At 50.2% G+C, this 26,373-nt stretch overlaps 1 protein-coding gene across 2 annotated transcripts in view; it reads right to left on the reverse strand.

The window, feature by feature from the left end:
- Positions 1-795: 795 nt before the first annotated feature.
- Pask (PAS domain containing serine/threonine kinase) overlaps positions 796-26,373 on the reverse strand; it is a 35,042-nt gene continuing 9,464 nt past the window's right edge. For both annotated transcript variants that reach the window (XM_090355181.1, XM_090355182.1), the window contains exons 7-18: positions 25,552-25,812; positions 23,844-23,994; positions 22,612-22,762; positions 15,315-16,714; positions 13,129-13,310; positions 12,357-12,524; positions 9,840-9,965; positions 9,626-9,760; positions 5,922-6,121; positions 3,588-3,721; positions 1,534-1,680; positions 796-1,100 (exon numbers count right to left, since the gene is read on the reverse strand). In XM_090355181.1, the coding sequence (XP_090211307.1) occupies positions 958-1,100; positions 1,534-1,680; positions 3,588-3,721; positions 5,922-6,121; positions 9,626-9,760; positions 9,840-9,965; positions 12,357-12,524; positions 13,129-13,310; positions 15,315-16,714; positions 22,612-22,762; positions 23,844-23,994; positions 25,552-25,812 (3,198 nt within the window). In that variant the 3' untranslated portion in view covers positions 796-957. The remainder of the gene's footprint in view (positions 1,101-1,533; positions 1,681-3,587; positions 3,722-5,921; positions 6,122-9,625; positions 9,761-9,839; positions 9,966-12,356; positions 12,525-13,128; positions 13,311-15,314; positions 16,715-22,611; positions 22,763-23,843; positions 23,995-25,551; positions 25,813-26,373) is intronic.

Raw genomic sequence — 26,373 nt, forward strand, 5'->3', positions numbered from 1 at the left:
CTGCATCCCCCTTCCCCCCAGCAGAAGTAGAGATGTGGTTATTTGGCTCAAGTGGTAGAATGCTAACCTTGAGCAAAGAAAGTTCAAGCATAGTGCCCAGTGCCAATGAACGGAGTTCATGCCCCAGGACTGGCACCAAATAAATACATAGTGTGTTTTGGAAAACTGGAACCCTCCCACAGTCACACACAGGTAGACCTGGAGCACGCCATACACAGGTGGGGCAGGGCTGGCTGCCCATTATCAGAGGAGCACAACTTGAACTTTATTAGGTCGACTAGCATATGGGTCCTGCCCTGAACAGTTCTGAATGGAGAAAGGCAGTACTAGGGATACTAATCCTTTGTCCCCAGTCTTCTAGGGTACCCAGCTCCAGAGCCCTGAGCCCACCTCTGCCAGGACCCTCTGCTGGGTGGATCCCCAGTCTAGCTCAAGTTCAACTCCACAGTTAAGACAAATAATATGACAAATAATAATCAAATGTAATGTGACAAATAATTTCCATCTCAGACCTGGCATGGTGGGTCAGCCCCCTTTATCCAGTGTTCAAGGGAATATTCTTGTCCTTTGGCTGTCAGTTCTACAGATTCTACATCTGCTGTTGTGATGAGCCCATGCCAAGTCAATGGGAAAGAAAGCCAAATGCACAAAGATAACACTTCTTACACCTTTCTGAGGCTCTCCAGTTAAAGCCCTTTAATAGTACAAAGTAATTGAACACGAACACTAGAATGTTTTTTTTTCTAAGATCACAATAATCATGAATTCCAAGTCTATCTTATACACTTAAAAAAATATAGTATCACCAGCTTTTATTCCAGCACTTATTAAACTTCCACATGGGTGTTTTTGATGGTGAATTGGGCCCAATTCTTGATTTACTTTCACTGGGTAGAAGCGTTGCCTGAAATCCACATGACTGTCCACTCTGAGTAGAGAACAGGAGGAGCCTTGAATTCAGCCAGTGGGTGGTGAGGGTTCCTCAGACCCCAGACTGTTCTGGCCGCCAGATGGTGCCCTGGGCAGCCCTGCAGCGTGAGGCCTTTCGCCAGGGCTCCTGCACCCGACCTCCAGACTTGGGGTGCATAGATGGCTAGCTTCTAATAGATGAAGAAGATAACATGGCATACTAATAGCACAGCATTCTAAAATACTTGTTCCTCACTGAAAGTCAGAGGGACAGAATTTAGGCAGCTTTAGGGGGTTGCCCCCCCGCCCCCCCCCATCAAGTTCTGTAAGTACACAGCCTGCTGAAGTACTAGCAAGAGCTGTAGCCCAGAGCTATCCTAGTTTGGTCCCACAGCTCTGAGTAGTGGCTCAAGACCAGGAACTTTCTGGGAGGAGACACACCCTACCCCAAAGTATCACCTCAGTGCCTGGAGCCTTTGGCTCCATGTTTAAGGCTCACAGCTATAATGGAACCCTAGGTCCTCTACACAGAACCCTTCAACCAGCCACAGGCCAGGGCAGTATGGGGAAAGGAACCTACTCAGAAAGGGACCCCAGGCAAAGGAACGCCACGAGTCTCCTCACCTGGCTTGCTGATCCGACACACCTCTTCCCACGTGTAGTCGGCAAGGTTCACGGGCTGTGTCACCCACGGGTCTTGTACCAGCTTCTCCAGGGTGGTGCGCTTCTCAGGGGCTGGCTGCAACAGCCCTGACACGAGGGTCATGAGTTCTGTGGACACAGAACCGAGGTGGATCCAGGCTGAGGCCCCAGCGTATACCTCAGACCTTCAGACCCTGTCCCCACCCACAGACCTCTACAGAGTCAGCAGCGGCAAGCTCCTCAGGCTCAAGGCCTGGCCTAGCGTGCTCAGGGAGGTCTGCTCGGGGAGGTCTGGAGGCTGAGACCCACCCTAACAAAAGCCACCTGGCATGGAGTTCCCCAGCTGGCCTTCCCATAGGGCCCTGGAAGACGTGTCAGGCAGGAGAAGAGAAGACAGCCATCAGGACCATGAGGAGTCTCTCCTCCCCAGCCCGGGCAAGGCAACTTGGCGACAAGAGTGAGAGAACTGGAACACCGTGGGAGGGGGAGCATGCCCCTGACCACAGCCCCCGAATCCAAGGTTGACCCCAGCTCTGAGGCCCTGTCATTTGACTCACCTGAGTTAAATTCCACCCCCAGTGTATGTGCCGAAGCCCTGGCTCCATACTGGGCAAATGGGGGCCCTGGCTGTTGGGACTCAAGGAGAAGGTGCCATCCAGAAGCCATGAAGGGCTGTGGCAAGAACCATGACCTTGGGCTTCTGGGCCCTGCAGCAGGAGAGTACCACCTCCTGTTTAAGGGTCCACCCATGGGACTGCTATGGCAACTCAAGCTGACCACAACCCAATCAACAAGACCAAGGCAGACCTCATCCTTTCAGTATAACTGCCATGGAGTAACCACACACACTGAAAGTCCAGCTTTCCCACCAGCTGATCCCTGACTGCTCTGCACAGCCCTAGGGGCTCTTCCAGGTTAGGGCTCCTAAGTACCCACTGCAGGCTTTGGAAGCCTTTCTGGCCACTGTGCCCATATCCACATCACCATGTGGGTCCTCACTCCAACACAAACACCAGAGCCCATCCCATCTTCACATAGTGCACATGCTGCTCATGAGGCTGTGGTGTGACGGAGCCCGGGGTCAAACCTCCCCACTCCCCCACCCCCTGCCCCCAACTGGCCCCACCCCTCACCATGGGGTTGCTGACCCCAAGCACTGCCACACAAGGCCATTCACCACGTTTGTTGCTCACAGGAGGGCCTGGAAGATCCAACGTACATGATAAACTAAACTACCAAGATGCTCTCAACCAGGCCTAGTGACTCATCTATAACCCTAGCACGCTGTGATAAGAAGGATGAGCGTTTGGGGCTGGCAGCACAGCCTAGTGGCCGAGTGCTTGCCTAGCATGCACAAGGCCCTAAGTTTGACTCCTCAATACCACATACACAGAAAAAGCCAGAAGCGACACTGAGACTCAAGTGGCAGAGTGCTATCCTTCAACAAAAAGTACCTAAGGACAGTGCACAGATCCTTAGTTCAAGCCCCAGGACTGGCAAAAACAAAACAGAACACCAAAAAAACCCAAAACAAAACACACCTTTTTTCTTTGTGTTTGATGCTAGCCCTAGGCTGGAACTCAGGGTATAGGCACTGTCCCGGAGCTTCTTTTGTTCAAGGCTACAATGCTACCACCTGAGCCACAGTTCTACTTCCAGCTTTTTGGTGATTAACTGAAGATAAGAGTCTGATGGACTTCCCTGCCCTGGCTGACTTTGAACCTGGATCCTCAGATTTTGGCCTCTTCAGTAGCTAGGGTTACAGCTGTGAGCTACAGGCATCTGGCTGAGGATCACTGTTGCCAGCCTGGGTAAAAAGTCCATGAAGTAGAGTACTTGTATAACAAGCATGAGGCTGAGTTCAAACCTTAGTACCACTTGTCAAAGAAAAAGACTGCTTCAAGCCACATTCAAATTATTCGTATGTTTTAGTTAACATATAATTAAAAAGAAAGGTAAATGAAATTATTAGTATGAAGAAAGTAAGAAGATAGAAATAACTATCAGGTCTCTTGCCAGCTACGGCTCAGGCCCACCTTGAGACACCAGATATGGGGGGTGCAAGGTGGCTTCCATGGTCTCCTCCACCTCACAGAAGGGGTTCTCCTCAAAGATCAGCGTGTACAGGGTGACTCCCAGAGACCACATCTCCAGCTCCGGCCCTCTGTAGCTGCAAGGAGAGAGAGCATCTTCAGGCCCAGGACTGTCAGCACACAGCCCTGGAGGGAGTGTCGGGCCCTTCAGTGGGGAGGCCCACCAAGCCCATGAATGCAGATATACTGAGCAGAGAGGCCCTTGGGCAGCTCCGGGAACCACATGACCTGGGGAGGGCTTCCTGGAGGAGAGAAGGCAAAGGAGCAGTAACACTGTACTCCACAGAAGGGCCACATGGCAACAGGCCAAGGAAACTTAGGATCAACAATGGAGTGGTGAGAAACACAGAAGAACAAAGTGTGGCACCATCTGAGGGAATGGCAGGGTGGGGAGCACCAAAAGCTGGGCCAGCTGGAGAGCAGGCAGGGGAGGAGAGAGAAGAGAGGTTTCTTTTCAACAGAAACATCATCCAGACTCTGAGCTGTCCCAGGCAGGCAGGCTGGCTTTAATCAGAGGATGCAGTTTGCTGACCTGTGGAGTAGAGGGGTGTGGGAACAATGAGGAAGGAAGGTGTTCCTGAGGTGAGATGGGTCCAACTGCTGAAAGCCTCCTCCAGTGAGAGGTACTGAGGATGCGGGGAGGACAAAGCCTTGACCCTGAAGCCCAGAGGCAAGATGGAGGGACAGTGGGGACAGAGGACATGGCTGGGTACACAGGAGAGGGCTGGGTTGCTGGGCTGGGGCCTCCATCTTGCACTGGCAGCTTCATGGAGGAGAGGAGGACACCACAGGAAACTGCAGGTCAGCTACCACAGGGCAGAGCAGAGCTGACACTGCACTCCAAGGCAGCCAAATCAGATGAGAAAAGCAGCTCCACCCCTGCACATCTGTCTGTGTGGTGGCTCTGAACACACACAGAGACTCCAAAGGGGAAGATTTCTCTGCCCTCCGCCATACTCTGCCGTTGGTGAAAGACCCAAGGCTCTGAATGCAGGGGGGCACTGAGGCCTGGGAAAGCCAAGCTTGCTGAGGCTAAGTGGCCACATTCTAGGAACTGACACAAGCAAACTGGGGTCTTCCCCACTACTGGAGTCCCAAACAAACCCAAGGCATGAGAGGGGACAGCAGTGGTTGACAGCAAACACTCTGGACTCAAATCCAGCTCCAGCCAGGCCTATGTGGGTGACCCCATGGGTGTCCACGGGAACTGTGGGACACAGTCACTCTGATCACACACTGTCCTCCTGAAACACACTCCCGCAGCATTTCTAACTATCACCCAGGTGGCAGGGAGGTGGTCTGGGTCTACTGAGTAAGGCAACTTCACGTGCCCTGGTTGGCATGTACAGCAGGAGCCAGTCTGCAGTTTCCTCTCAGGCCTGGCAACAACCTTCCTCTCCCCTTTTTTTGCCAGCTCTGGGCTTAGACTCAGCACTGTCCTTGGGTTTTCTCAAGGCTAGCGCTCTACTACTTAAGCCTCAGCACCACATCTGGCTTTTTTTTTCCTATGTACTTGGTACTGAGGAATTGAACCTGGGTCTTCGTCCATGCTAGGCAAGCACTCTTACCAATAGGCCAAATTCCTGGCACCCTTCCTCTCCATTTTTTTCCCAACATGAGGCCCTGTCTGGGCGAGGTCCATGTGCCCACAGCACATCAAGAGCAGAGAATCTACCTTGGTCCCCACCCCTGGAGCCTGGGCTCCGAGCACGGCTGAGAAGCTTCAGATGGCTAATAGGTAGCGCGCCTCTACAAGGATCCAGCCTTCACTGACTCCTTCTGCCAGTGCAGTGTTTACCCGACAGCATGCCCAAAGGTGATGGAAATTAGTACTCCTGTCCTCCAAGTAAATAAAGCTAAGCTAACGAAGAGACTTCCTCACTTACAAGGACACTTCTGTCTTTGCAGACTCTCTACTGCATCTTTTGTTTATAAACATGTTTTTTTTTGCCGGTCCGGGGGCTTGAACTCAGGGCCTGAGCGCTGTCCTTGGGTTTTCTCAAGGCTAGAGCTCTACCACCTGAGTCACAGCACCACTTTTTGCTTTTTCTATGTGTGTGGTACCCAGGAACCAAACCCGAGTCTTGTGCATGCTAGGCAAGCACTCTACTACGAGGTCAAACTCCTAGTCCCTTGTTTATAAACTTTCTTTGACGTCACATTTCCCAGATAAACAGACTGATTGTGCCTGCCACTTACTCTCCAAACACAAAGGCACAGACTACAACCACACCAGCCCTGGGCTCAAGGGGACAGGCAGGAACTTGGGGTACATACGGATTCCCCATGAGAACTTCAGGAGCACAGTACTCGATTGTTCCACAGAAAGTATAAAACAATTTGCCCCTTTCCAAGTAGGCAGCTGAGCCGAAGTCGATGAGCTTGATGGTGAAGTCCTCGGCGATGACAATGTTCTCGTCCTTGATGTCCCGGTGAATGATACCCTGTGCACGCAGGTACCCCACAGCCGACACCAGCTGCAACAGAGGCCAGAGGCTTCAGAACTCAAGTCAAGTGAAACATGCTCCTCAAATACATGTTAGGAAGAAAGCCACTAACAACAAAGGAAAACCACACATTTTGTAGTCCATCGTCCTACATGGTAGAAACGTGGTTCGGTGCCAACAGGAATCAGAACTGCTCCAAATGCTCATGTCACTGTGTGGGCACAAGAGGGCTGATGAAACTTTCCCAACAGACACTCATGCCCAGAACCCTCAGAAGACAGGCCACAAAGCAGGCACTGAGAGAAACGGCAGCAAGCGAGGGGGGGGGGGGGTCCCACCTGGGCACTGCACTGACACCTTCCATTTGTGAGAAGGGGAAGCATGTTGTCCAGTGTTTGGCAACAGTGTGGGTTGCGGGGGCTCCTGCTGTAGGGTTTTAGCAGCAATTCCAAGAACAGCATGGCCTGTCTGTTGTCCCTTGCCAACCAGCAGGTCTGCGATATGCCAGAATTGCTTATTTTTTTTGTTTGTTTGGTTTGTTTTTGTTTTTTGGTCACGGGGCTTAAACTCAGGGCCTAGGCTCTGTCCCTGAGCTCGTCTATTCAGAGCTAACATTCTACCATTTAGGGCCACAGCTCCAATCCCAGTTTTCTGGTGGTTTACTGGAGATAAAAGTCTCACAGACTTTCTTGCCTGGGCTAGCTTTGAACTGTGATTCCCTGATCTCAGCTTCCTAAGTAGTTAGGATTAGAGGTATGAGCCACTAGTGCCCTTTTACAGGCCCCAGGATTAATAACCTACTCAGAAAAGTTTCAAAAGTGGCTCTGATGTTTCCTCATGAATATACTAAAATGCATGAAAGTTTCAGAAAACAAATCTTCCACGAACTGAAGTAAACAAGTATATGATATGTCAACATAGACAGAGGCAACTTTTTTTTTTTTTTTTTTTGGCAGTCCTGGGCTTGAACTCAGGGCCTGGGTACTGTCCTTGGGCTTTTTCAAGCTAGAACTCTTATCACTTGAGCCACCGCACCACTTCTGGCTTTTTTCTGCTTATGTGGTACCAAGAAACGGAACCCAGGGCTTTGTGCTTGCTGACAAGCACTCTACCACTAAGCCATGACTTTTTTTTTTTTTTTTGTCAGTGACAGGGCTTGAACTCTAGGCCTGGGCAGTGTCCAGGTCAAGGATACCACTCTACCCATGGAACTACAGCACCACTTCTTGTTTTCTGGTTAATTAGAGATAAGGGTCTTATGAACTTTAGTGCCCGGGCTGGCTTTGAACTGTGATCTGCAGATCTCAGACTCCTGAGTAGCTAGGATTATAGGTGTGAACCACCACACCTGGCTGACTTTTTTTTTTTTTTTTTAAACAATGGGGTTTGAGGCTAGGAGTTTGGCCTCGTGGTAGAATGCTTGCCTAGCATGCACGACGACCCAGGTTCGATTCCTTGGTACCACATATATAGAAAAAAGCCGGAAGTGGTGCTGAGGCTCAAGTGGTAGAGCTCTAGCCCTGAGAAAGCCCAAGGACAGTGCCCAGGCCCTGAGCTCAAGCCCAGGACTGGCAAAAAAAAAAAAAAAAAAAAAAAAAAACCCACAAACAAACAATGGGGTTTGAAACTCATACTCAGATACCTAACAACCTCAATGGCAGAAACCTAATATAACTTAGGGGAATTTTTATTTTTTTGCCAGTCCTGGGTCTTGAACTCAGGGCCTGGGCACTGTCCTTTGACACTTTTTGCTCAAGGCTAGCACTCTACCATTTGAGCCACAGCACCACTTCTGTCTTTTTCTGTGTACGTGGTACTGAGGAATTGAACCCAGGGCTTCATGCATGCTAGGCAAGCCCTCTACCCCTTGGCCAGGCTCTCAGCCTGGTAGCTCTCATTCTGTCACAGGGATGGTGCTTCTACCCTAAGCTGCTACTCCTCACTTCCTGAAAAGAAAAATACCTGAAAGAGGCTTTGGGGATGGGGGAACCATTTAGGCTGCCCTTCACTTCTTGGGAATGACTCCATTCCGAGTGACAGCTTCTATAACCCGCTGTCTCTTCTCAAAGTTATAAATGCCCCAAACTGGGGCCAGGAGCATGGCCTAGTGGTAGAGTGCTTGCCTAGTATGCACAAAGCCCTGGGTTCAATTCCTCAGTACTACACAAAAGCCAGAGGGGGTGCTGTAGTTCAAGTGGTAGAGCACTCACTTTTGGAAAGCCCCAGGACAGTGCCCAGACCCTGAGTTCAAGCCCCATGACTGGCAAAAATAAAAAATAAAAACAATGAAAGAATGAAAGTTACCATGTCCAGTCTCCTCTCTCTTATCCCATCTAAGATGCCTTCAAGTTTTGTTGATCAGTCTTCCATTCCAATAAAATAACAAATGAATAAAGTCAAATGTATTTAAATATGAGACAAACCGCTCTTCCTGTAAGCGGCCTGAGGTGACCTGTGAAAATGGTTCGATACTCTCTAGACCCAGAAAACCCCACAAAAACATGCAAGTCAAGAGGCTCAAATCTTCGCGTCCACTTTAAGAACACCAGAGAAACAGCCCAGGCTATCAAGGGTATGCATATCCGGAAAGCTACAAAGTATTTGAAAGATGTAACATTAAAGAAGCAGTGTGTGCCGTTTCGGCGTTACAATGGTGGAGTTGGCAGGTGTGCCCAGGCCAAACAGTGGGGTTGGACACAGGGTCGGTGGCCCAAAAAGAGTGCTGAGTTTCTACTGCACATGCTTAAGAATGCAGAGAGCAATGCTGAACTGAAGGGTTTAGATGTAGACTCCCTGGTCATTGAACACATCCAGGTGAACAAAGCACCCAAGATGCGCCGCCGAACTTATAGAGCCCATGGTAGGATTAACCCATACATGAGCTCCCCGTGCCACATTGAGATGATCCTTACTGAGAAGGAGCAAATTGTTCCTAAACCAGAAGAGGAAGTTGCACAGAAGAAAAAGGTATCCCAAAAGAAACTGAAGAAACAAAAACTTATGGCACGAGAATAAATTTGACATAAATAAATGCAAATACATGAAAAAAAAAATATGAGACAAACCAGGCAAACTTACTGCAAAGTAGGATTGCCCGAATCCCAGTCTTTGCCACAGCCTGTGTACATGCCTCAGAGATTCTCTCTGAGTTGACCCTTCTAAGTGGAGACTAAGTAGAGAATTTCTATTGCACAGATTGCAGACAAGGTCTCATGGCTGGCAGGAATTAGAATTCAGATGAAATGCAGAGAGCCCATGACCCAGTGTATGGCTTTGCTAATACTGGTGAGTGTGAGTGAGTGTGGGTGTGTATGTGTGTGTGTCTATACATAAATATAAACTTTAATTACTAAGGAAAGTATATGGCCTTTTTCCTCCCTTCCAACTGTACCTCTCTACTTCAGCCCCAGAATTCCCTTCTGAAAGCAGAACAGCAGATCCAGCTGATTCAGAAAAAACTATGTACCACTGATCCCAGCAGCCAGCGGGCCCAAGAGGCCACCTGCCCTGCCCCCAGCTCTAGTCTGCTCTCACTTGTCGGAAAATGTAGCTTGCCAGGGGCTCATCCAGGTTAGGATGGCGGTCGATGAAAGCAAAGAGGTCCAGGCCAGATCCATGCTTCTCCATCACGAGCTGGAAGAACCCTTGGTTTTCAAATACATCTAGTACCTGGAAAAGACAACACCGAGTTCCACTTTGCTGAAACTGTTTGATCAACAAACAAATTTTTCAGGAAACTGACAGCTACCTTGATGATGTTGGTGTGCTCCACCCTGGATAGAATGGCAATCTCTAAAGTTACTTTTCCAAGTTTGGGGTCCTCAATCCAACAATCTTCTAAAACCTTCTCCTTCTTAATAAACTTCACCACCACCTACAACAGAAAGGAACGGTAAACATCACTGAACTATTCTCCAGCATCCTATTACCCCTGGTGCTTACTACAGGCTTGAGGTGGCAAACACAGCCTCTGCATTGCCTCCCCTAATCCCCAGGGATGGTGAAGCAGCAGCATTAACCCCGAAATGGACACACTAATGAAGAGGGCTGTAAGAAGAGCTCCTGCCTACAGTACCACAAGCACGCCTGGAATGCTGAGGGGGGGGGGTTGCCAGGAAGGGCTAAGGAGTCACAGCAAATGCTAGGGGAAAAAAAGCTGCAAAGATCTTAGGCAGGTGTTTTCCAAAGAATTCCACAGCACCCCATGTTTGAGTAGTATTCATCATGACCAAGAGAATGAAATAAGAAGTTTGAGAAGTAGAGAAAAAAAATGTTAAATTATCACCCTAAGACTTGTGTCAACACTACTCTGGAGCAGATGTAGTGGACACTGCAGCCGTGACAAACAGTTCCACAACACAGGAAGTGTGGGTCAGTTATGACCTGCCAGGGGAGGAAGCGTCGTCCACTGGTCAAGAAAGAAATGCTGGGGAGATCACATAACAGAGCCTCATCACTCAGCAGAAACCCAGCTGCTGTGCCACTAATGGGTGTGAAGAAGGTAGATGATAACTGAGGGCAGCGCCTGTTCTGAACATCTGTGAGAGGTGCTGCCCTGTCTAAAGAGCTGATGTCCATAGGGAGATAAATCTGTGATGTTCTTACCTGCAGTTAAAAACACCAAAGTGGAGCTGTGGCTCAAAAAGGTAAAAAGCTAGCCTTTGAGCAAAAAAGCTCAGGGACACAGGAACAACACCTAGGGCCTGAGTTCAAGACCCGCAACTGACAAAAATAAATTCAACAACATAAGCTAGAAAAAACTTAAATTAACTTATAAAAACAGCAAAAGAGATTTTTTTTTAAATGCCTGGTGGCTAGGAATGTGGCTTAGTGGTAGAATGCTTGCCTAGCATGCATGAGGCCCCAAGTTCAATTCTTCAGTACCACATAAACAGAAAAAGCCAGACATGGCACTATGGTTCAAGTAGCAGAGTACTCACCTTGAGCAAAAAAGCTCAGGGACAGTGCCCAGGCCCTGAGTTCAAGCCCCAGGACTGGCAAAAGAAAAGAAAAGAGAAAATGTCAGATGATGTTGGCTTATACCTATCTATAATCTTAGCTACTCAGGAAGCTGAGATGGCAATTTGAAGCCACCTTGGGCAGGAAAGCCTGTGAGACTTTTTAAAAGTAAATTAGCTAATCCATGTCAGCAACATGTGAATATTACATATAACCAAAATCAAGTCCAAGTGCAAGGAAGGTGTCACCATCGTTACTGAAAGAACATGATAGTCATGATGATAGGAAGTCATCCAGGCATCCAGGCAGCATTCAACACTCACTCTACAAAAACAAACCAAAACTAAACTAACGGACCTAGCATCTTCAAACAGAAGATACCAGTTGGAAAACAAAGGGTCGCATGGCGACTGACAGAAGCCCAGTGGCCCCAGGGGCCTACCTCTCCTGCAACACATGGGGCTCTGGTCACCATGATAGGAGAGCAGAAGTAAACCATAGCAATGAAGCCAAAACTCCATGCTGAGGAGTGGTTAAAAATGATTCATGGGGCCGGGAGTTTGGCCTAGTGGTAGAATGCTTGCCTTGCATGCATGAAGACCCGGGTTCAATTCCTCGGTACCACATACACAGAAAAAAGCTGGAAGTGGTGCTGAGGCTCAAGTGGTAGAGCTCTAGCCTTGAGAAAGCCCAAGGACAGTGCTCAGGCCCTGAGCTCAAGCACCAACTGGCAAAAAAAAAAAAAAAAAAAAAAAAAAGATTCATGCCAGGAAGGCTGTGATGCCTAACTCAGACCCTGATCTTCACTATGTTCCAGCAACAAGTGATTAGAACATTGCAGGGGCAGACTAACAGTGCTGTGTGCAAGGGGAGACGTCACTGAGTACCACACAACTCAAGTCCCCAAACACAAAATGCCTAAGTCAAGAGGATGGGGGACGGGGACGGGGGAGCGAAAGTCCTAACACCCAGTGCTAAACATGCAGGATGGAATAATGGGCCCCCAAGCGTCGGAGGGAACCTACCTGGATGACTGAGAAGAGCAGGCATGAGTTACAAACATGAGGGAGTCCCATGCCCGGTGGGCAGGTGAAGCCATCACAGCCCTGAGCCCGGATGCCTGCTTGGCGCAAGGTCCAAGTCAGAAACAAAAGGACTGTGACCTTGATGTCAATGTGTACTTGGCAGGAAGCACCCTCCTTCAAAACCACCACAGGCCAGGCTGTGTTCTCCTTGTCCTGTCCCACTAAAATCCCCCATTTTGAAGAGCAAAAGACCCCAGACATCCCTCCCAGAGCCACAGCACCTCTTTGTTTTGCTCCTTATCCAAGGCAGTCCACACAAAGCCGAAGGCCCCGCTCCCAAGCGGACTGAGGGTGTGGTACTTGTGGGAGTACTCGCCCTCACAGGCCGCCAGCCCCTCCAGCTCTGCAGGCATTGGCGTTTCCTCAAACCAAGGCTTGGCTCTGATCACCTGTGAATTTGAAGGAAGGGGCTGGAGCATCACAGGTCACTGCTCCAAGGACACGCAGGGCATACCCTGTCTTGGTGCGCAGTACCGAGTCCACACTGTCCCTTCCTTCTGTGCCCCCCGGAAGTTCTCGCCCTCACCTCGTGGCCATCCAGGCAGCCTTTATCCATCCATCTAAATGTGCCACACATGCTTATACCCCACTGCACACATGGGGCAGCCACAGATTTAGTACCTGTGCTGGTGAGTCACACTGTAATCCTAGCTACTCAGGAGGCTGAGATCTGAGGACTGTGATTCAAAGACAGACTGAACAGAAAAGTCTGTGACTCCAATTAAGCACCAAAAAATAAAAAAATAAATAAAAAAATGGGAGGGAGAGAGGGAGAGGCAGGAAGGAGAGGAAGGGAAGAGGGGAGGGGAAAGGGGAGAGGGAGACTCACCTCCACTTTATACCTACATATACTTACATCAGAAGACAATTTAAAAAGCTACAAATGGATCCTAAACCCATCCCAACAGAAAGGAAGCAAGACAGCAATGCCAAGTGCAAGTCTGCAGCACAGTAAAAAACAAATACAAGACTGAGCCGACAGCAGGTACCAACCTCTCCAGGGCTGGATCGGGAGAGATCATGGATGGAGTGAGTGGAGCCAGGAAGACTGGCAAGAAGCAGCCGGGTCCTGGTGGCGGAATCCTGGTGGCTATGCAGGAGGTCCTTCACCAGCCAGCAGCAGAACAGGGTTGCAGAGCCCTGGAGCTCCACCCGCTTCACTTCAAACTGTATGCCTGGAGAGCGACAGGGCAGGACAGGGCAGCAGGCATGGCGACCACCTCCCTCAATAATACCACTCACCACTCCCTACAACAACAGAAAGCTACACGGGCCAGTGTGGAGTGAATGGCTCCTGGGTGTGGACAGGGCCATAGCAACAGGGCAGCCAGAAGTCGAGAGAGGCCCCAGAAGAGCCGTAGGCCACCCCGAGTCAGAAAGCCTGGACAAGGAGTGTAGCCAAGTGGTAGAGTGCGGGTCTAGCACTCAGATTCAATTCCTCAGTACCACGTACACAGAAAAGGCCAAAAGTGGTGCTGTGGCTCAAGTGGTAGGGTGCTACCTTGAGAAAGCTCAGGTCAGTGCCCAGGCCCTGAGTTCAAACCCCAGGACTGGCAAAAAAAAAAAAAAAACAAGAAAAGAAAGCCAGAGCAGAACATACCTTTCAGGTGACAAGCTTAAGGTGAATGGTTTGGGTTAAAGCCATATGCATGGATATGTGTTCTAGGTACACAGACCCACACTAACTTTAAGCACATACATTTGTACACCTTCACAAAGCAATTAATATTGCTAAATATGGGTAAGCTTCTAGTGTATATTGAGCAGGGTTTGTTGTTACAGCTGATTTTGATTCTTTCTGTTTTCTAGGATTCCTATAAATAAAATGCTACTTTTTTTTTTAATCTAGGGAAAGTCATAATAATCCACATTGCAAAATCAACAACATGGAAACAAAGGTAAGCTATCATGCAACTCTTAAGAGAAGCAGAGGAAAGCCCAACTGAACAATAGCCATTCTCATCAAGCCCTCACAAGGGGCTCTGCAGAGACTGGAGCATCCTGACACCCCAAGTCCTGAGCACTATGAAGACCATGTCTGGGGCACACCACTGAAGCCTGTCAAGTCTAATGTCACCTGGGAAGATCAGGGGGAGACAGAGGGACAGGGACAGACTCCAATGGGGTGCCCTGCCTGGGTGCTGAGGAGGGTACATGGGACCATGGGTTCTGAGGAGGGTGGCTGGGACTGTGGGGTACGGAGGAGGGGGCCTGGAACCGTGAGGTACTGAGGAGGGGGGCTGGGACCATGGGGTACTGAGGAGGGTGGCTGGGACCATGTGTTACTGAGGAGGGGGGCTGGGACCGTGGGGTGCTGAGGAGGGGGGCTGGGGCCGTGTGTTACTGAGGAGGGGGGCTGGGGCCGTGAGGTACTGAGGAGGGGGGCTGGGACCATGGGGTACTGAGGAGGGGGGCTGGGACCATGGGGTACAGAGGAGGGGGGCTGGGACCGTGGGGTGCTGAGGAGGGGAGCTGGGACTGTGGGGTACGGAGGAGGAGGGCTGGGGCCGTGAGGTACTGAGGAGGGGGGCTGGGACCGTGGGGTGCTGAGGAGGGGGGCTGGGACCATGGGGTACTGAGGAGGGGGGCTGGGACCGTGGGGTGCTGAGGAGGGGGGCTGGGACCATGTGGTACTGAGGAGGGGGGCTGGGACCATGTGTTACTGAGGAGGGGGGCTGGGACCGTGGGGTGCTGAGGAGGGGGGCTGGGACCGTGGGGTACGGAGGAGGAGGGCTGGGGCCGTGAGGTACTGAGGAGGGTGGCTGGGACCGTGGGGTGCTGAGGAGGGGGGCTGGGACCATGGGGTACTGAGGAGGGGGGCTGGGACCATGGGGTATGGAGGAGGGGGGCTGGGACCGTGGGGTACGGAGGAAGGGGGCTGGGACCATGGGGTACAGAGGAGGGGGGCTGGGACCATGGGGTATGGAGGAGGGGGGCTGGGACCGTGGGGTACGGAGGAAGGGGGCTGGGACCATGAGATGCTGAGGAGGGGGGCTGGGACCATGGGGTACAGAGGGGGGCTGGGAATGTGAGCTGCCTCCTCCAGGCAAACATTTGTTACCCTCATCTCCAAGAGATGATGGTAAGACAACACTGTCTTTTGGAGGTGAGGCCTCTCTGTATCCTGCTGGACTGTGCTTGGGGACAGCACTGCCCTCCCCACAGGGCTGGGGACATACTCAGGCGCAGGCCATCCCGGTGGAAGCAGCTCCCCAAGTAGGTGCCCTCCTGGATCTCCCGCTGCAGGCTGGAAGCGCCGGGTGTCATGGGGGTGGAGGTGACCTGGGCACTCAGCCTGGGCTCCTCCACTGCAGGGCACTTGGCCTCTGGACTGGTGTTTGGTGTGGCAAGGATGTAGCCCGAGCTTTCTAGGTCACTAGCTTTATGGTATTTGGAAGGCTCTAAGGAAACTTCTGATGGCTCTGCTTGACTGTGTTCCAAGCTCTGCAGGTCTGGCCGGTCTTCGCTAAGGTTGAAGTAAGTGCCGGTCAGCAGCAACAGCTCTTGGTCATCCACAGGATCTGGACTCTGCCTGTGGAGGCCATCTGCATCTAGATCAGATCCCACCACCGGAGGAGAGGGTGTCCCACCAAGCTCAGAGGTAGCGCAAGAACAAGTGGATGAAGTTCGCCCTGTCTGGTCGCTGAGAAAGAGTTCCTTGAGATTCCAGGAGTAAGAATTCGCATCGTCCTCGTGGGACTCCACAGCCTCCAGGACGCCAGGGAGGTCGGTGGCCAAGGCATAGCAGGCGGAGGAGCTGCCCAGGTGGCTGCTGTGTAGGTCGGTGTCTCCCAGGTCACAGAAGGACACAGGGTGCTCCGCAGGCACAAGCTCCATGTAGGAGATGCCCAGGGAGCCTGCAAAGCTCGACTTGGACAGCTGCTCTTTAACTAAGCAGGTCTGTAGCTCTTCTCGGTCGTTCTTCACGCCTAGCCACTGCTCATCCAGAGGTGGCGTCCCGAGAGAGACATCCGCCATGCCGGGGGGACTGGGGACCAGGTCCTGGGCTCGCTGCTGCAGGACCCACTCGCTTGCGTACCTGGGACAGTGCATGGGGAGGCCCCCTCCCGCCGGCTGTGCTGCAGCGTGAGGCTCTGGCATGGTGGCATCAGCCCATGTGCTGGGGCTACTGGGACTGCAGAGTCCCAGGAGCTCCCACTGCGCTTCCTGACGCAGACCACACAAGTCCACGCTGCTGCTCCTATCTTCCACGAGGAGCAGAGGTTCAGAATCTGCTCGGGAAGCAAACAGCTTTGTGTCCACTTGTGGAGACCTTTCTCCCAGAAGCACTTGCCTGGGGCTCTCTGCCACTCCTGGACTCTCCTTACCCACGACAGGCCTGTGCTGCTCTGTAAGTGACGACTGGTCACTCTGGGCTGGCGAGCCTTTTTCCGTGGTGTCTCGCTGCTCCTCAGGCAACACACCCTCTCCGTGGGGCGGGGGGCTTCCTGGTTCCTCGGATGCCGGCGGTTCAGGGTGGACTGGAGGACTTCCCTCGGGCAGGTCTGGCTTCTGGGAATGGGAAGGCACTGACTGCTTACCCTGGGCCGGTAGGCTGCCCTCCGGAACACTGTCCCCCCTGCGGAGAGGAAGTCAGAAGTCACAGAAGAGGCAACAGGACCAGACTTTCCTTCTATTAGAGACAAGTACAGAACATTTAACACAGATTTATGACAGAGGTCACACTCTGTAAGTTAAAAAAACAAAGCACCTGTTCATAAACACAAATCCACATTTACCAAAGATGCACCAAAGAATACTACTGAACCCCTGGGCTATGGTGCAGGACTACATGCTGAGCACTAGGGGGCACCCTACATCACAAAGAGGGGCCTCCAGCTACCTGGGCTGGGCCCAGCCAAGCTACCTGGGCTTGGCTGCCAGCCAAGCCACTTGGGCCTAGCCCTACAGGAGGGAGGGTTGGGGGGGAGAGGGGGAGGGATCTCTAGAGTGGAGCTGTGAGACCATGGAGGGCTAAGAGGTTGAAGGCCATCTTAGCAGTACTCAGAAGGCTAAGAACTGGACTCTGGAAAGGCCAAACAGATAAGGCAAGACAGATGCATAAGTGATGACCCTAAGTATTTAAGTTGGAGCCATGTGGACACTACAGGCTTGAGACCCTGGAGATGAGATGAATGTCTGGGTTACATGGGTATACTCCCCTCTGCTCCCTATCAACAAGGGAGTCAATTATCACGATGTATACCAACTATACCTCATGTCAACGGTTGTAACCACAAGATAAATACCCTCGTTTCTGCACATACTCTGTACTAATCTAAATAAATAAGCTTGACAATGGGAGCTCGGGGTTCAGAAGCCAGTGAGCACTGGATCTACTGGCATCCCCTTTTCTATCCTCTGTCTCTGTCTCTCTCTCGCTCTCTCATTTCTTTCTTTTTTTTTTTTTTTTTGCCAGTCCTGGGCTTGAGCTCAGGGCCTGAGCACTGTCCTTGGACTTTCTCAAGGCTAGAGCTCTACCACTTGAGCCTCAGCACCACTTCCGGCTTTTTTCTATGTATGTGGTACTGAGGAATTGAACCCAGGTCTTCGTGCATGCTGGGCAAGCACTTTAACCACTAGGCCAAACTCCCGGCCCCCTCTCTCATTTCTCCAGCTCTAGTATTCCATCATGCTGTCCCCAGTTGCAGGCAGCAACAGAAATGTCTCAGCAGCTGCCTGAGGAGGTGAGAAGGAAATAGGGTTTCAGAGTTATCAAATCCCAACAGCTGATTGTGATTTTCTTCAAGCCTGGAAAGTCAGCTGTCATAGAAGGCTGGCACTCCAATTGCACAAGGGGAGCAGGATGAGGTAGGATTGAGAGCCAGGTCAGAACACCCCCAGGGCATTTAGCCTGAGTGACCAGGGAGGAAGTTATAACATGGTACAAACAAGATGACCCACAAAACAAACCCACCTCCACCAGCCCATCTGACATGGCACTCACACAACTACCCACCCAAGGGCCAGGCACTTGGTGATCAGATCATGCCATGCCTTGTCTGCGGATGAGGGGTTATCCACAAACACACTCACACTGGCTATCTAGCACGTGTATAGTACAAGTCCATGAAGACAGATGGAAGGAGAAAGGATGTGCTACAAGTGGTGTGAGCAGAGATCCAGGAGAAGCAGAGATTTCCAGGGGAAGCAGCAGTGGAGCAAGAGTCTACAGAGGTCAAGCAAGAAGTGTCTAACTGCACCCCATCTCATTACCTTCCCCTGCCTCCCCTTCCTTCACTGTCCAAGAGACCAGGAATGGATCTCAATAAAGGAACACACTACTGACCCGTCCAGGCATGAGTGAACCACAGCACCTGGCTGCTCTGGGATTGTGGAAAGGTCCGAAGTCTCTTGCTGGAGTGATCCGCGACAGACGGGACAATCATGCCACTGCCTCAGTCCTCTAGAAACCCATACTGTAAGGGCTGAAGAAAGACTACTAGTGGGATCCTGTCTGCAGGAACAGTTTCACCACCAAGGCCTGTAGGAGACATCCTTCCTTTCCTTTCCCTCTCTTTCTCCCCAGATCTGGAACTCAGGACCTGATGCTTTTGCTTAGTAGCCAGTGCCCTACTAACTGAGCCACACCCAACCCCAAGAGCATGCAGGAAGTATGCTAGAGAGGGTCAAACACATGGGAATGTAGTTTAAACATGTGCCATGACATACAGGTAAATACCCCTACCGCTCTGCATAACTGATATGACTACTTTATCCTAAGTACTGAAACCTGTAAAATTCTGACTTTTAGGAGGACAGCAAATGGGGGAGGACATTCTTTAGTTGCCCCAACAGCCAGGCATGACCATCACTGGAATCTGGCCACTGTGACTTCCAGTGAGCCATGAGATGCTAGGGCCTAGGGCAGCTGGGGATCTGAGGTGCTCCAGCCAGGCTACCACACACACACACAGTCCACCACACCATCTGAGCACTTCACCTGGAAGTTTTTTTTTTTAAATCACCTGACCCAAAGTCTAATAAGCACTCAGCTTTAGCATCAATTCATTAAAAACAAAGCTGGGCTTGGTGGCTCACACCTGCAACCCTGGCTACTCAGGAGGCTGAGATCTGACAATCAAGGTTCAAAGCCAGCCCAAGCACAAAAGAACCTGAGATTCTTATCTCCAACTAACCTCTAGAAAATGGGAAATGGGGCTTGGCTCAAGGGCAGCCTTGAGCTGAAGAGCTCAGGGACAGCACCCAGGCCTAGTTCAAGCCCCATGACACATGAAAAAAACAAAAGCTTCTAGGGGGTCCCCAGAGTAGAGGTAGCTTTTGGGGAAGCACCTAACAGCCCCCAGAACATACATCTCATACTTCCTCTCAACACATCTCCTGATCCTGATAGTTCTTACTACACTAACGTATCTTTCTGAGGAGGCCAGGTATTAAGTTTTAAGTCTTCTACAAGCTATTTGGTGAGAATGGAGTAAGTAAATGACTAGGTAAAGACATCAATGAATGAATGAATAAATGGCTCTCTATAGATAACTATGTCATATATATATATATATATATGCTCATTAGCATTCTTTTTTTTTTTTTAGCCAGTCTTGGGGCTTGAGCTCAGGGCCTGAGCACTGTCCTTGGGTTTTCTCAAGGCTAGAGCTCTATCACTTGAACCACAGCACCATTTCCAGTTTTTTCTATGTATGTAGTACCGAGAAATCGAAATCAGGTCTTAATGCATCTAGGCACGCACTAGATAATTAGGCCAAACTTCCGACCCTCATTAGCATTCTTTTTTTCCCACCTTCATAAATTGTTCTTTATTCTGATGATTTTATACTTCAATCTCTTACCCTTAATAAATACATGCAATACTACTCTGCAAAGAATATTTTTGCACTATCTCCTATTTATAAGATTTACCTTTTTTTCTTGGCGCCCTCATTAGCATTCTTGTAAGACAAGATTAAGAAAAAGAAAACAGGAACTGGCCAATCGAGTGCAAGTTCCTCCTAGTACACACATGTTGCTCTGGCCTAGCAGTGAGCTGCTGGCAGAGCTGCTGCTAAGAAACAGTCCTTCAGTACCCTGCCAAGGAACCAGCATTTCTCATCGCAGCTTCATGGCTTCATGGATCCACTGCAGAATACAACAAGAGAGCCTGACCACTCTACAATCACACCAGCAAAACAGACTCTACAGCTACACAGAAAAAGGAAGACGGTTAAAGCAAATGAAGGAAACCCTGAGTTATCAGTGTATACAAAACCACCAGCATAGAAGATGGCACCATCCGGGAGTCACCATATAGGAATATGGTCAAAACATACAAGAACAAACACAGATGCACACACGCTGAGAACAACACAAAGACTCCAGGAATATGTGACAGTATACACGTATACATAAGTAAATGAATAATATGTGCTTGTATTAATTTGCCTAAAAATTGTCTAGAAGACTCCATTGACAGTAACCCCTGGACAAAGAACAGGATTGAGGTCAAGAAAAGGGAAGGGGAACTTTTTAAGTTCTTCACTTAAAGCTGATTAATTCAAGAATATTTTAAGAATAATTCAAAACCTTTTTTTTTTTTTAATTTGCCAGTATAGGGGCTTGAAGTTGAGGCCTCATGAGCAACTCGCCTGGCTTGCTGAAGCATGGTGCTCTACCACTTGAGTCCAGCTTTTGATCGGTTATCTGGAGATGGAGTTTCTCAGACTTTTCCACCCAGGGTAGATTTAAATAGCGATCCTCTGGGACTGTGCTTACCAAGTAACTCGGATTGCAAGCATGAACCACTGGTGCCTGACACCGAGACTATTTCAAGTCAGAAAACAATCTGGTTAAATTTCAAAAATATAATAGCAAATAAAGAACACAGACAGAACTGTACAGATAAAATTTAAGGGCAGAAACTCTGACCTACACTCTGGCCTAGGGCAATGAGGATGCATACCAAAACAGAGACTCTGAAGACTGCTGCCAGTGACGCATATGAGGACCATGGTTCAAAGCCAGCCTAGGCAAACAAAGCCAGCAGTTAACCAACAAAAAGTCAAAAGTGGAAGTATGGTTCAAATGGCATAGCTCCAGCCTTGAGTGAAAAAGCAAGAGTTTGAGTACCTGAGTTCAAACCTAGTAACAGAGAAGAAGAAGAAAAAGAAGAGGAAGAGGAAGAGGAGGAGGAGGAGGAGGAGGAGGAGGAGGAGGAGGAGGAGGAGGAGGAGGAGGAGGAGGCGGCGGCGGTGGCGGCGGCGGCGGCGGCAGCAGCAGCTGCTGCTCAGACAGATTTTTTTTGCCAGTCCTGGGCTTGGGCTCAGGGCTTGAGCACTGTCCCTGGATTTTCTCAAGGCTAGGGCTCTACCACTTGAGCCTCAGCACCACTTCTGGCTTTTTTGCTACGTATGTGGTACCGAGGAATCGAACCCGGGTCTTCGTGCATGCTAGGCAAGCACTCTACCACTAGGCCAAACTCCCGGTCCTCAGAGAGATTTCTTGGGCCAGCAGAAGACAACTTTGGATGAAGTGTCCATATACACACCCAACTCAATGTTATGGGGGGGCTTGCGGGGATGGAGGGAGAATTCTAAATGCCAGGTGCAGGTGGCTCACTCCTATAATCCTAGCTACTCAGGAGGCTGGATCTGAGGATCACAATTGCAAGCCAGTCCAGGCAAGAAAGTCCATGAGACTCATCTTCAATTACCCACCAGAAAACCAGAAATGGTGCTGTGGCTCAATGTGATAGAATGCTATCCTTGAGCAAACAGTCTCATGGACAGTGCTCAGGCCCTGAGTTCAAGTCCCATGACTAATCAGAGGAAGGAGGAAGAGGAGCAGGAAGAGGAGGAGGAGAAGAAAAGAAGAGGAAAACGACAATGATGGAATTTTTCTGTGCCAATCCTAAGGCTTGAACTCAAGACCTGAGCACAGTACATGAGCTCTTCTGCTCAAGGATAGCACTCTACCACTTGAGCTACAGCTCTAATTCCAGGTTTTGTTGTTATTGTTGTGTAACTGCAGATACTCTCATGGGCTTTCTGCCTGGGCTGGCTTTAGACTACTGTCTTCAGATTTTAACCTCCTGAGTAGCTAGAATTGCAGGTGTGAACCACTGGGACCTGGCAAAAAGGAATTTTTTAGGTCCTACTTTTCCAAATTATCTAGCATAAACTTCCTTCACTCTAAATAGAATGCCTTATTTTAAAATGTACAGAGCATAGCTTCAAATGCTTCTCAAACCCATAAGACTGTATTTGCATCTCTTCTCTAACTCTACTTCATTTTCCTCAACGCTCAAGAGCACCTTTCTGATCCATGATTCACTTCCTGATCACGGGACTTGCTCAGAAGGTTGTGAGGAGTCAGCTGAGAAGCCAGGAAACAACTGGTACTGCATGGACACAGCTCAATACCCTGTAGCTGTTATTGTCAACAGCCCTCTCTCCAAAATGTTCTCCTCTGCCTACCACCTACCTGGGCATTTAGTAACTTTCAACCTCCCTCGCAGGCACTTACCTCAGGGAGGGTTCAGAGGAATGGGAGGAAGGCTGACACAGAGCTTCCGGCTGTGCTTGAATCTCAGCTGAGACTTGTCTATCCACCAGCTTCAGAGTCTCCTCTTGTGGGAGCACGTGGTCACAATCAAGCCCCACATCAGCCCTTGGATCTAAGCAACACAGGAGAGGGTGTTCTGTGCTACAGCACACCCTGCTGGGAGGCCCCTCCTGCATGCTTGTCACCCCAGGAAGGTGTGCACAGCGAGATGCGCACTTCAATTTCTGCCACTTTTTTTTTTTTTTGGCCAGTCCTGGGGCTTGAACTCAGGGTTTGGGCATTGTCCTTGGACTTTCCTCAAGGCCAGTGCTCTATCACTTGAGCCACAGAGCCTCAGCACCACTTCCAGCTTTTTTTCTATGTATGTGGTACCAAGGAATAGAACCTGGGTCTTTGTGCATGCTAGGCCAGCACTCTACCACCAGCCCAAACTCCTGGTCCCAATTTCTGCCACTTTTGTCCCTCACTTGTTCTGCTTTTCACCTCTATTCCCTCTATAGCAAGAGTAGAAATCCTGCCAACATCCAGCCATGCCGCTTTGCCTGAACCCACAGGCCTCTGCATGGCTCATCAGACACTGGCTCTGGGAGGTTGGCCCCCACCCTCTCCTGCATGCTGACTAGGGGAGGTGCCTTGGGATATTGGGCTGGCACTCACACTGCCCCCTAAAAAGTACTTCCCCAAGACTATGCATAACAGAGACTCCACAACACGTGCTGACTGAAAGCGCTAAATTAAAACTATGGGGGATAATCAAATGTGCTAGGAATATTTAATTCAGGAATAAATGTTATGCCAATTCAATGTTGTGCTACATGAAATTACAATAAATGTTATGCCAATTCAATGTTGTGCTACATGAAATTACATAAAATCTCTTTTTTAAAAACACAAGTCTGTCAGCTACTTGTTTCTGACACTAGCACAGTTTAGAGGACTTTCTATTCCCGTTCTCTATGATCATAGGTTTGCAAAAATGTATTATAATCTCTTCTTGCAGGTACAAACAAGAAAGCTCAAGAGAGCCAGAGAGAAATAGCAAGCCAGCTCACTGCAGCCTGCTCACTCAGGGGCCCTCGCACAGGAGCCTCTGGAAGGGCCATCAATGCTGTCTGCTCCTTCCTCTTGTCACCAAGGCATGGGCCTATGTTGGATGGCTACAGGAATGCTGGAATTTGGGACACTCGTCTTACCTTGAGTGCCACTAGCCAGGTCCCAGCCTGGTTCTGAAGGCCCACTGTCGTTGCCAGTGTCCAAGCAGTTGGTCAGGTCTGGCAGGGCTACAGAACTGTCATAAGCAAGGTCCATGTAGTGGTAGAAGCCAGGAATCAGGAAAGTGATGTTCTATGAAATAAAGGAGAACATCTGAGGACCTAAGAGGATCCATTCTGACCCAATGGCCCATCTACCCGGAAAAAAAGATGAAAACAGGAGCAAGCCTTGGGCAGTTCATCCCCTAATGGTAGGAAATATTTCCGGTCCAGAAGCTTTGACAGCCCAGTGTGCGGTGGCTCACGCCTGCAAATGCTAGCTACTCAGGAGGCTGAGATCTGACAATCAAAGTTCAAAGCCAGCCCAGGCACTAAAGACCATGAGACTCATCTCCAGTTAGTCACTAGAAAACCAGAAGTAGGGCTGTGGCTCCAGGGGTAGGACGGTAGCCTTGAGCTGAAGAGCTCAGGGACAGCGCCCAGCAGCAGACACATGACCCACAAAAAAAAAAAAAAAAAAAAAGAAGCTTGACAAACTTGTAGACTTTCTGGAACTGAATGCATAATTCGTGACTCTTCTCATTTCTTTTACCCAGTAGGAAAATTTAACATACTCTGAGGCAAGCTATACCAGCATCCAAATGACCTCCAGGCAGATGGGCAGCCTCTGACCTCACATATGCCTGGACCTGGGAACCTGCATCTGGCTTCGCCAGGTCAGAGGACGCTGATGCACACCCACTGGGGGACAGGACGTAATCCAGCAGACATTGTCTCTCAACTCATGGGCGCCTCCTGGTGGGCCCGGGATCACCACTGAGACCTCCTTGATAAGCAAATCCTGTGGGAACCATGCAGCTGAAGCCAGGAATGTCCAAGCCACACCCACGCCAGGAACTAGAGCAAGTGAGGCTCCACAGACACGACACTCAGCCAGTGGTCATGCCCACTGGGGTAGGGCACCACAAGGAGGAAAATGATGTCTCCTCTAAGCTCATCCCGGAAGGCTGAGTCATGACCAAATCACATGACTAGTTGTTTTAAAACACTGTGGTGATTAGCAACATAGTGGGATTGCCTCAAATAGGTTTGAATAAAAAAGTAGGCAGGGGGCCAGGAGTTTGGCCTACTGGTTAAAGTGCTTGCCTAGCATGCACGAAGACCTGGGTTCGATTCCTTGGTACCACATACATAGAAAAAGCTGGAAGTGGTGCTGAGGCTCAAGTGGTAGAGCTCTAGCCTCGAGAAAGTCCAAGGACAGTGTTCAGGCCCTGAGCTCAAGCCCAGGACTGGCAAAAAAAAAAAAAAAAAAAAAAAAAGTAGGCAGTTAAATCCAGTGGCCTGGCTCTGGGCAGACAGATGTCTACCAATGCCCGACCAGTGGAGGGAGGTTAAGAAAGCCTTCCTTTACCACCCAACCCTCCGTAGGGTACACACACTGGACACCGGAGGGAAACCATGCTCTTCCCTGCTCTGAAGAGACTCAGGAGATGGTATGAGGGTGGCTGTTGAGGCAGGAACAAGAGAAGGAAGTTGGGTTGCTGTGAGCAGGGCTTTCATTTCTAGGTCTAAGGTCACTCCTAAGTCCGGCCACAGGTGACCTGAGCTGACGAGCCCCTCAGGTACAAGGCCTCATGATATACACAGACCAATTTCCTAGAGTAAATGGAAGCCAGATACCAAACCCCACCTTGCCCAGGAGCTCTGTTTTTCCATAGCCAAAGAGCATGAGTGCAAAGCTGTGGTTGATGCCATAGATAGTGCCATCTGACAGGAGAGTAATGAGGCCACTGATGGTACAGAACACCCAGACAGATGCCTGGTAACCCAGGCTCTGGGCTGCCTCGCCGTCAGACGCTGCCTCACTGCTGGGCTTGGCTTTCAGCTTCAGACTCAGTGGGAAGGTGGTGCCGTCTCTGGCCCTCCCGACGGACCTCTGGATCTTGAGACTCTGGAAGACAATAACCTAATAAGCACTGAGACATGCTGTGTGCAGAGACACAGCGCTTCTGACCCCAATTCCACCACCTATGTCCACCCATGCCCACACTGCTCTCCGAAACTCTACCCAGGCCAGCGAATGTCAAGGGTTGGGGAGCAAGAGGTGAGGGTCCAGAATAGCCAGAGTGTGGCATACATCTGTCAAGAGCTACATGGAGGTGTGTGCTGGGTAAGGAACTGGAGCCAGGCTCATCCATAGTACTAAGAGCACAGTACATGGCCCCATGGGCTGCACCCATACTCCCATGGCCCAGTAGGTGGTTCCCACGGGCTTCATCCCCTTCCTGGCTCTGGACCACATCTCCAGGGACCACCTGTGCATTTGGCCCTAGCCCCTTACTTTCTGTCTCTCTCCAGGGTGGGGATATTGATTTCCTTCCCTCACGGTGTGGCCTGCTTTAACCATGTGCTTTGCATTTGGCTTCCCATTTGAGACTTCACCAGGGCACTGCTCCTCACCAGGGAAGCAGTTTCAGGATGCTAAGCGGGACTCAGTCCTTTGTGTCTTCCC

Source organism: Megascapheus bottae, chromosome 21, assembly GCF_031878675.1.
Source record: "Megascapheus bottae isolate mThoBot1 chromosome 21, mThoBot2.hap1, whole genome shotgun sequence".
NCBI lineage: Eukaryota > Metazoa > Chordata > Mammalia > Rodentia > Geomyidae > Megascapheus > Megascapheus bottae.